This window comes from Fistularia commersonii, chromosome 34 (assembly GCF_037954325.1).
Source record: "Fistularia commersonii isolate RoL2024-O1a breed Wild chromosome 34, RoL_Fcom_v1.0, whole genome shotgun sequence".
Lineage (NCBI taxonomy): Eukaryota > Metazoa > Chordata > Actinopteri > Syngnathiformes > Fistulariidae > Fistularia > Fistularia commersonii.
The window spans coordinates 2,054,714-2,065,505 of record NC_141317.1 but is presented as its reverse complement, the minus strand read 5'-3'; the positions used below and the strand labels follow the sequence as shown (position 1 = coordinate 2,065,505).

Below are 10,792 nucleotides of genomic sequence, written 5' to 3'. Positions count from 1 at the left end.
GGCTCTTTAGTATTTTAATGAAGATGGCAGACATACTCATGGTGGTTAGTTCAGCATTGAAAATGCCAATTAAACATTAAACATGTTGATCAGTTTCTCTTTAATCACCTCTTCCACTTGATTTTAATTGAAAATAAAAATGTAAAAAAAAGGTCATAACCATTCTTAAAAAAGACCTTGTATTTTGAAGAGAGGTGCTTACAAATGTATTTCTCTTTTCAGTGAAGACATTGTGACAGTCCTATTCAGATTGACATACTGTTATATACAGTTAATATCAAATTCATCCCCAATAACACCCTGCACAGTTCAAGTGACACATTATTCATCAGTTAAGAAAGGTGAAGCTGGTCACATGCACAACTTCCTCCCACTACACGGGTTCACACCTTGTCAAATGAGTCCATGAAATAGTACAAAAAAAACAACACTGACTGAATGACAAGATTGTTTTCTCCACTCTGGTCTCATCCCGAGAGTCAGAGTCTCCGCCAAAGTCCTCTTCTCACTGCCACCCTGCGAGTGGCGAAGTCCAGTTTGTCTCCAGGACAGACTGTTGCAAACATTACCATCATCTTCACTCCCATATCCATGCTCTCATATCGACATGATAGGCAAGGGCGCTGGGGTTTGGGTGGGGTGTCCCGAGATGCATTGAAGACGAAAAAAGGCTCCTCCGAGCAACCTCAGGAAAAATTTCTAAGCCCAGAATTTTCTTCACAGAAGAAACTTGCTTTTATGGCCTGTGGAACCTGGAAAGACAAAATGCGAGAAAGCCTGTGTGAGTGGATGCCTCTCAGGTGCCCAGTGACAATTACAGTAACTAATCAGTCATGTGAGTCTATTTTTAGCACAGGCGAAGACATCCTCTCCCGTCCTCCCTCTGGGTCACTGTTACAACACGGCCCCCAAGGGCATGGAGGCATTTCATCACTTCTCTACCTTGCAGGTTGAGCTCTCCAGAGACAACCTTGTCTTCCTGCCCTCCATGGAGTCACTCCTATCTATATTTAACTCTTCTGTGCATGTGAATTCACAAGGAGAGCTAAATTTAGACCACCGGCATCCCAGAATAGAGCCCTTGTGCATTTCCAAACATACTCCTCACATGGACCGCAGAATACTGACCTCGTTAGATGTTTGCTTGAGGCATGAACTTCCATCTCAGTGCTTTTGAACTCATTTAGCTCTTTCCGGATTGCAGCCTTTGGGAAAAGAGGGAGAAAACGACAGCTTTAGCCGATCCCAAACCGCTGTCATACAACAACTTTTGAACCACAAAGTGACAGCAGGGGAAGGCAAAATATAATCAGCCTAAAAATCAGGGGAGCTTTAACAGCATTATGGTGATGCTGGCGGCCTTTAACCGAGCAGTAGGTCATTCGGCGAATTTGTTTCTGTGTCTCGCCAAAGCTATTACTGACATGTGCGGCCGCTTCATCTCTTTTTACAAATGTGCACCAAACACACACCTTGTCTGCCGCCGAGAGCCGGGTCCAGGGCTTATCTGCTCTCCGGTCATAGTCCTGAGCTTTGGCCACCTCCACATAGTCGCTGAAGCGGATGAGGATCTTTCTGTCACGCAGTTCATCTACTGTTGGCCGCTGATTGAGCTGAAAACAAGAAATCAGACAATTGGGTTAATTTTCATATATAGTTACGTTTTAAAGAAGGGTGCCACTAAGTGCTAGTCCTTTCAGCTGTTAAAGAGTCACTATATGGTATGTGTTTGTACACATCCATAACTACATACATACTTTTAAGAGTTGAGTTTGAAAGACAAGAAAGGAGATCCACTTTTACCTTGATAAACACACACACACACACACATACATATATATAAACAGGACTCTCAGAAAATTAGAATATTGTGATAAAGTTCTTTATCTTCTGGAATACAATCAAAAAAACAAAAATTACTTTTTAATGATATTCTAATATTTTGAGAGAGGATTTTTGAGTTTTCTTAAGATGTAAGCCATAATCAGCAAAATAACAAAAGGCTTGCGATATTTTGGTTGACTTGTAATGAATCCAGAATGTATGACATTTTTGTTTTTGTAATTGCATTACAGAAGATAAAGAACTGTATCACAATACTCAAATTTTCTTAGACAGTCCTGTATATATTTAAATATTGAGAGGTGAAACAGTGTTGGACTGTACCTTTCTGTTCAGCCGCTGTTTGATCTCCCTTCTCTCTTCTTGCTCCGTCTGATCATTTCTCTCTATGAAAAGAAGAAACAAAAACGGAAAACACCCAACGTTAACATTTCTTTCATTTTACATGACGTGGTCCGTTTATGGAAAATCCCTTTTTTTAAAAAGTCCAGTGTGCATCCAAGCGTCCTTTTGCTCCTGAATAATAGAAATTACACAGTAGTTCACCATCATTAATGCATCCACTTGCCCCGTTTTCTCCTCACGCACGCACACACACACATCGTTGCTTATATGGGGGGTAAAAAATGAAAGACAAACGCGAGTTTAAAAAGTGCAGCGTCGGACTTACGTTTTAAAATGTTTCGACTCTCCAGCTCCTCCACGTTGGGTCTCTGGCTCAACCTCCTGCGGAGAAACACCAACACCACGTTTTGAACCATCGTGGATCTCACACGTCACGATCCGGCCGTGCTTTCTTCGCTGTGCGCGTCCTGGAGAGGAATCCCCTATGTCTCCATCTCGCATCCAAACCGCGGCTGTGATACTTCGGAAGAGGCGCTCCCCACATCTGGATCGTTTCAAAGAAGCGCGGCTCTGCGAGGTTGGGAATCCTTCTCCGAAAATATTATTTGCTCTCCAGATGTTGCATGTCAGACCAAACTGTCCGACGGCGAAGACGTGAACCCGCTGCAGCAGCCGACACCTCCACTATCAAGCCACCGACGACGGGCGGGTTTTGAAGTGGGTCGTGATGGGCTGCCGGGGCGCTACTTCCACAGTCTCCCTGGTTACTGCATGCATAATTACTTAGGGGCGGAGCCCAAAACGACCTCCTACTCTAGGCATCCCCAAACCTCCCGATGCGCGCTGGATTACTGGCACAGTCACTTTACTCTCGGCCCATTTTATTTCTAGTCATATCCACAACGTTTTGGACATTATGCAGAACATAGAACTGAACGCATTCAATCTATCTATCTATCTATCTATCTATCTATCTATCTATCTATCTATCTATCTATCTATCTATCTATCTATCTATCTATCTATCTATCTATCTATCTATCTATCTATCTGCAGGACTGTCTCATAAAATTAGAATCTTGTGATAAAGTTCTTTATCTTCTGTAATGCAATTTAAAACAAAATTACTTTTTTATGATATTCTGATATTTTGAGATAGGATTTTTGAGTTTTCTTAAGATGTAAGCTATAATCAGCAATATTAAAATAATAAGTTTTTCAGTTTACTTGTAATGAATCCAGAATGTATGGCATTTTTGTTTTTGTAATTGCATTACAGAAGATAAAGAACTTTAACACAATATTCAAATTTTCTGAGACAGTCCTGTATGTCTGTCTGTTGGTCAGTCTTGGCAAAGACATGTAGTAGGTCACTTGGAAACCTGTAAACCAACCGTGTCCCTGACTATGTGATAGATTGAATAGACAACAAAGGAAGAAATGAATGAATGATTATTTATTGAATTGCATCCAATTTTTACTTCTCATAATTCTTACTTTGGATCCCTCTTTTCCATTTGCTCCTAGCGTTTATGTCCCCTCGCCATCAAAGCGTTCAAAAGGTCTCCCGAATCAAAACGTTTTTCCCCGAGTGTATTTGTGAACTATTTTTACTTGATGTAAATAATAAATGCTGCACAACACAGCTCAGCATGTGGCAGCCCCCCAGGTTCAAGGGAGGTATGGAGAGCAGAGCAGGCATAATGCCTCATCACAGCAGGATTCTATCATTGGAGACTTTATGTTTCCGTCCTTTCAGAGATCAAAGTTAGGTCACTAACACTGAGACGTCTGCTCACAGGTTGTGTTCTGCGCTGCTGCCACTGCCACCGCTCAGGGATGTATACCCATGCTTCCTGTGGAAATGGTTTAGAATAAAACAAATACACTTTTCTGTTCTAATCTCTGTCAGAAGGGGCTCAGCCAGGCTTTTGGTTAACAGAAACCCCAATCTGAATGACGGCATTATGTAATAATCATTTGCTTTAGGTTTGTTTTGCAAGTGTCATGTTCCTGAAAGGAAAAAAAAAACAAAACAGCCAGAATGAAAGGAAAGCAGGGTGTGTTGAAACACCTCTGGATCTCCGCGGTTATTTTAACTCCTACCCTGCACTGTTTCCACTCAATACTGTATATCTTAATGAGGAACTGTAAGAAATCAGTCATTGCTAATTAACATGTGTGGATGGACATCCAAGAATAGCATAGGCAATGAGTCAATACTCCGACACCCGTTGTGCTTTCTCTTCTGAGAAATCAGATTAGAATAGGAACATATATATATCAAGAGAGATTGTCACAAAGTGATTATGCTGATCATCAATTATTTGACTTTGTTCAAACATGATGCACAGGCCGTAAAGTGTGTCTTTATTGCTATTTTTCTTTAAACCTATCAGTGAGATTCCTAATCATAATAGAGACATCTTTTGTAAAATCTCATCCGGTAGTGCCAGGCCCACTATTTTACCATACACCATTATTTTATTTTTTTATTCATCACCTTGACAGTTTTTGTTTCTAAAAACTGTTTACTCAGCTTTGATTCTATTACATTTTAAACTGAAGGAGCAGAAAATCACTTCCAGAGACCGAGCGAATACAGCCATCCTGTATTATTGACCTGAGTGCCGAGTTGCTTAGCAACACCGCTCTGAGACAATAGTCTTTCAGTAGAAATTCTCACTTTTGCCTAGCAACACACTAATGGGGTTTTCACTTTTACACACACACACACAAACATATACACACAGCTGAATTTGCTTTATGAAATATCTATTTATAGAAGCAAACCGCTTTCCTTTTTTACCATTTGCTGTTAAAATCAGACTGTTAATATTTAATACTGGAGCGGCGACAGAGTTTTCTTCCATGTGAGCCAAAACAATTTGGGGATTACTAATCTAGGATCATTTGAGTCCAGTGCCCATTCTCTCCCGGTTTTCTGTATTCTTTTTGTTTTGTAAGCAACCCACTCGACACCGCAGTGACGCATAAATGCCTGTGGGCATTTGGGGTTCCCATTCGCCACTCTGAATTTTTTGTCACAAAACAAGATGAGAGTAGAGGACCTAAGTATGTCAGTGGAGGGAGGACAGACAAATCCACAAAGGATTGCAAAACCTTTGCGTGGGAGGCAAAGGCTTTTAGTCTTTTTATCTGCTGCAAATTGTGCCAGGAGACAAATTTGTCCGTCGCCAGCTTTCTTTTTCTCATACAGCAGTGATCTCCTTCCTACTCCTGCATGTATTTTTTAATTATTTTTTCTCTTGATATAATGTCCCAAGAGCATATTTGTGTTGGGAGAAAAAAAAAGAAAAAGAGTGGCTGCATTATTGAACAGTGGCAGGAACGAAGAGTAGAAAAGCTGAGTGCGACTGCGGAACAAGTGCAATGTGAGGGGAGGGAGGGAGACGGGGGTCTAAAGATAGAAAGGTCACCCATCATTGGCATGCTGGATAGACAAGGTGTCATTATGTGCCGTAAGTCCTGATGGTATTTTCTGCTCGATTTGCCGCAAATGCGACGACGGCTTTCCAACCTGCCCAACAAACAGGGCCTGAGAGGAGAGCAGATTGCCTGCCTGCTACGTGAGAAACAATCAAATCCACAAGCGAGTTTATAGATTATTTTGTCATTCACAGTGAATCCCCAGAGGAAATGAGCCTTGATAAATATACCTTCCTCTTTGCTACTCTTGGGTTATATTTAGCTGGGAATCCCCCCCCCCCGCACCCTCCAAGTGACGATTCGACACAGCCAGAGGACCAATGGGGCGTTTCATTGAGAACATAGCACATCATTGCGGTGATAAATATTTTACACAATCCAAGAAACTAGAACTGCTACCCTTTTTCATTTCACATTTCTTAATATAAATTCAATTATGTATACACTTTACTCTGCTTCTCGTCATGCTCTCAGCGGTACAAAGCTTTTAGATTATGCAACGAAGGCTGCGTGATGCTCATATATGATAACTAGAGACAATTTATTATGTACTTGCTGAGAGTCTGTTACATCTCATAACTAACTGCTGTCGGAGTCATTATATGCAATGTGTCACTTTTGCAAACCAGCCTCTCACGTTGTTGTGCCACAACTGGAACACCTCAGTCTTTTATCCGCTGGCCCTGCAAACTCTTCCTCAAGCTGCAGCTAAGACTCCATCTTGAGCTTTATCCAAGCTGTGCGCTCGCAAATGAGCGAACATCACTAACGCTTTTTCATAAATATCCACTGACATATTTACCGTCTGTGAATTGAAGAACAGATCGGGAGGAGTATTCTTAGCTGCCTCAGACACAGACGGTTGACGTGCCGTGGGAGGTGCTCTGTACTTGGCTGTGAGTTATTGCACATGCGGTTATGCAACGCAGTGGTGTGCCCCTGTTTGATATGCGGCTGTTAGAAAAACCCGGGTCTTGTGATACACTCACACAACATACTGCCGCTGTCACACTTTGAACAGTGCATGACTCCGACGGGGCATGAACACACCGTACGGTACATCCATGTTTCCTTGAAACAGCACCTGGCTACACTTGTTGCGTTCTTGAAAGTGGGAATGGTAGTTCTTATGAACTCACCAAACAAAATTTACAGAACACGGATATATTTTATCATACCGGAACGTCCCTGCCTCTGTTTTCTGGCAGCTCTCATTTTAACAAGAGAAAGGGACTGGAGAGATTACTTCCAGCTTTGAGCGCATGTTCAATAGATGTTTACGAGTTAAACAAACACCTATTATGCTTATTTGAATCTGTATGTGTTTGTGTTGAGTCTTATATATACATATATATAATTCAAAATGAAAGAAAATCAACTTATTTTTTTCCAGCCTCCAAGCAGCACTCCCCTTGTGTGGAAATAGCCAGATGAGTACTCGTCTTACTGAGGCTCTCATGGGCCCAAAAGCCTTCTTTCTTCAGATCGATCGACCTCTGGAGGCCCATTAGCACACAGTTTATGAACACTTTCCTCATTTTAACCTCGCAAACAAGGTGGGACAATTAGCGAAAAGACATGACAGGTGCATTGACACCAGCTCTCCTAAAAGGCTCTGCACTATGGGGGTCATTCGCAGGCCGTGCAAATCTTCAAATCAATCAATGAAAATTTACCGTTTTGGTCAAATAATAAAGGATATTAAGGTCTGTTTACATTTTTTGGGGAAGAGTGCAGTCTATTTCATGTTTTCTTCAGATGATGTGTAAAGTGCGTATGAAAAAGAAAAGCAGCGGAGGTAAACGTCAGGTGTGACAAAAGAGTGAATGAAAGGTAAAGGTGTATAAGATGGTGGTAAGACCGCTGTATGCCTGAGTGGCATTGATGAAAAGACAGGAAGCAGAAATCGTAGGTAGCACAGAAGAGGATGCCGAGGTGCTGACTGGGAGTGACGAGGATGGATAGGATCAGGATTGAGTCCATCAGAGGGACAGCTCATGTTAGATGTCTTGGAGATAATGTCAGACAGGCCAGACTGAGATGGTTTGGTCATGTACTGAGGGGACATAGAGTGCGTTTATTGTTGGAGGATGCTGAGGTTGGAACTGCCAGGGAGGAGGCCTGGAGAAAGACTCAAGAGGAGATTTATGGATGGAGTGAAATAGGAAATTAATTTAGTTGGTGTGAGAGAAGAGTATGCAGAGAACAGGGTTATCTGGAGGAAGATGATTCGCTGTGGCGAGCGCTGACGGGAGCAGAAGGAAAGGAAGCGAAGGCAGGGAAGTAGTATCTTTCAAAGCTGGAGCTGAGTAACTTTCTTTCATTTACATTTTGGAGTTTACAAGTCAGTGAGAGAAATCTGTAGAATAATAAGTAAGGATAATAAGAATGTATTTGCTGCCACCTTTCTAAACCCAAGGTTACTGTAAAAAAGTTAAAAAGATAAAGGATCCAGATAACAGAGAGTAGGTGGTTTTGAGGAGGTGATTGTGTAACAGTATCTGTGATGAGGGACGGGCTGCTTGACATGTATCAAACGAAAGGCCTAAACCTTTAGCTCACTTTTAAATCTTGTTTAAAGAGATGCATAAATGCTCCCCTTGATTAATTCTAAACATTTCAAGAAGTAGCAGAGGCAGACAGAGAAGATAGTAGATCTTACTTGGCAAGTTTCATCTCAATCTGTTGCCGAATTTCCTGACGCTCTTGGTCGCTCCGGGCTGGGAAGATATTCCTGTCTTCCAGCTCCTGCTTGCTTGGCCTGTTTCGTAGTTTGACTGCCAGCAACTCCTTCCTCAGCCTGCGAGGAAGTGTGCCTGTAACAATGCGTTCATGAATGATGGTTTTCGTCAGTCTCTCAGGACATCCAGGTTAACAAATATGAGATTTTATCCTTCTATTCCAATATCAATAGTGCGTCTCTTCTGCAAGTGAGATGAATGATCACCACATAAATGTTACTGAAATTGATGCAGCTGCGTAAGTGTAATGTATAATGAGTGTTTCATAGAGACCAACATTTACTGTTGGGGTGTCAAAATAAATTTGTTTAAACATCCTCGGAATTTTACCGTTTCACTACAGAATTGGATTTAAACCAGCATTCATTTTTAGCACTTCCGTTTGAAATGTAACGCATTCATACTCTTCATATTTCACAAATATGTAGCACATCAACATTCTATCTATACTGTAAATCCACCCTTTCGGCTCCGAGACCCACCGGAGATGACGGACTCGTTCCAGCCGTCGAGGTCAGTCGGGAGACCTGAGGTGTTGGAGAAGCACTGGTCCAGCCGCACGTTCTCCTTGTTCTCCTCCGCCTCCTTCTTGGGCCAGTCGGACCCTCCGCCGCCCATGCAAACGCCTCCCAGAGACGACACATGCTGGTTCTCTGAACTACAGGAACGAGAGAGGCGTCCGTCGGAGCACCAAAGCCGCGGGGGTGAGCCCTGCTCACACCCTTCGTGGACGCTGGAGGGACACACAGGAGAACGTAGCACTGATGCTCAAAATGAACAAACACACACTAAGCGGAGGAAAATTGACTTGCATCTCAGAACAAGAACATCTGAATAATTCAACAGGATTTCATGTTGCTTTGCACTTAAATTGGTAGTGAGATTAGTTTTACACGTTCCTTTTATTCTTGATGCCAATATGTCGGAATAGTTATCCAGACATAACCTCCAGCATTACCTCTCCTGTCTGTTCTTGGAAGCGAAGGCTCTCTGCAGTTCCTCCATAATGCAGCTTGGGGGCATTGGAGGGTGAATCATATTGCCTAAATGTGGGGACCCAGAGGGGTTGGCCAGGGGCCCTCGAAGAGGCAGAGCGATTGAAGCCAGGCTTTCTGTGCCTCTGGGCGGAGGAGGCTCTTTGGGGAGGTAGGAGTTTGGCAGGTGAGCCGGGAGCGAGACAGGACCTGAATCTGAAACGGAGAAATGTCACAGGAGACTGAAAGTTGACTGAAAAATATTTGTTTTTCGCATCTGATTTTGGGCCATATGGGGATTTGAACATCTGGAGGAGAACAGAGCAAATTTCAAAATTTCAAAATCACTGAAAAATATTTTACAAATGTTTACAGGGTGCTTGAGCTGACAGGCATTATTGAAATGAATGCCATACAGCGGTGGCATGCAACCTGACCTCAGGACCTAAAGCTATCACTGCTATGTGCAAATAAAAGCGCAAAAGAGCAGGCATTTGACCTTTTATAGTTTTATAGATTTTAAGAATTATAGTTTCTACCAACTTTAATGAGTGTATTACGGTGAAACAGTGAAATCCCGTCATAGGATAGTAAAAGCTCTTATTTGAATTACTTAAATGGGCTTAAACTTGGCAACTTGGCCACGGGTGACAAATGATTCAACAGACTGGCACCTGAATTGCGCTGAATATTTTTGGAAACTACTTGCTCTGAGCCAAATAATATTAGAAAAGTGATAAACAGCCCGTGGTGTGCTTTTAAAACTCTAACCCAAATATTATCTTTGTGGTTTCTACGCACGCATAACACTCAGTGTCATTATTTCATTATTTATAATAACAGAAAGAAGGGAAACACTTGAACAAAGTCACCAATTCACATTTTTAGGGTAATTTCTACTGCATCTTTTATCCACTTTCCTTTATTGTGCTGTTATTTATTAATTTTTATTATTTCCTTACAAAACAACCTACATCTCTTCTATGTTCCTAAAGCTTGTAACACAGTCTGCCACTAACTGCGGACAGCAAAGCAGAATTTCTTTCTCACTGTACAGAAAAAATGTTTAATAGCCATAAACACTTTATACCCACTTGGAACATTGTTCCAAAGCTACATACAAATCAATAAACTGTGACCTATTCAGAATTGTTATTGATCCATGTTGTTTACAGAACCAAAGCACTTTATCAAGTAATGCTTTAATTTATACCAGTCATGTGTTTGTAGACCTGACCTGGGCATTTTACAGCCTCAAGCCCGCCAAACTATTTTCTTTAAATATTTTATTTAAGTTTTTTCAATCAACATTGAATTTAGAAACTCCTTATTTTTTTCTTTTGTTTAATTTTGTACGGATGATTACATACGAAATAATGTCGTCACATTTATATGATCATGTATGATTTTAAAGTTGAAATAAAATGCCAAAATATTAAA

The 10,792-nt window shown here is 41.5% G+C and overlaps 1 protein-coding gene across 2 annotated transcripts in view; it reads right to left on the bottom strand.

Annotated features, from left to right (window-relative positions):
• Window positions 1–83: 83 nt before the first annotated feature.
• phactr3a (phosphatase and actin regulator 3a) overlaps window positions 84–10,792 on the bottom strand; it is a 35,163-nt gene continuing 24,454 nt past the window's right edge. For both annotated transcript variants that reach the window (XM_086141890.1, XM_086141891.1), the window contains exons 5-12: window positions 9,337–9,568; window positions 8,861–9,111; window positions 8,300–8,453; window positions 2,513–2,568; window positions 2,167–2,228; window positions 1,473–1,613; window positions 1,129–1,205; window positions 84–752 (exon numbers count right to left, since the gene is read on the bottom strand). In XM_086141890.1, the coding sequence (XP_085998016.1) occupies window positions 737–752; window positions 1,129–1,205; window positions 1,473–1,613; window positions 2,167–2,228; window positions 2,513–2,568; window positions 8,300–8,453; window positions 8,861–9,111; window positions 9,337–9,568 (989 nt within the window). In that variant the 3' untranslated portion in view covers window positions 84–736. The remainder of the gene's footprint in view (window positions 753–1,128; window positions 1,206–1,472; window positions 1,614–2,166; window positions 2,229–2,512; window positions 2,569–8,299; window positions 8,454–8,860; window positions 9,112–9,336; window positions 9,569–10,792) is intronic.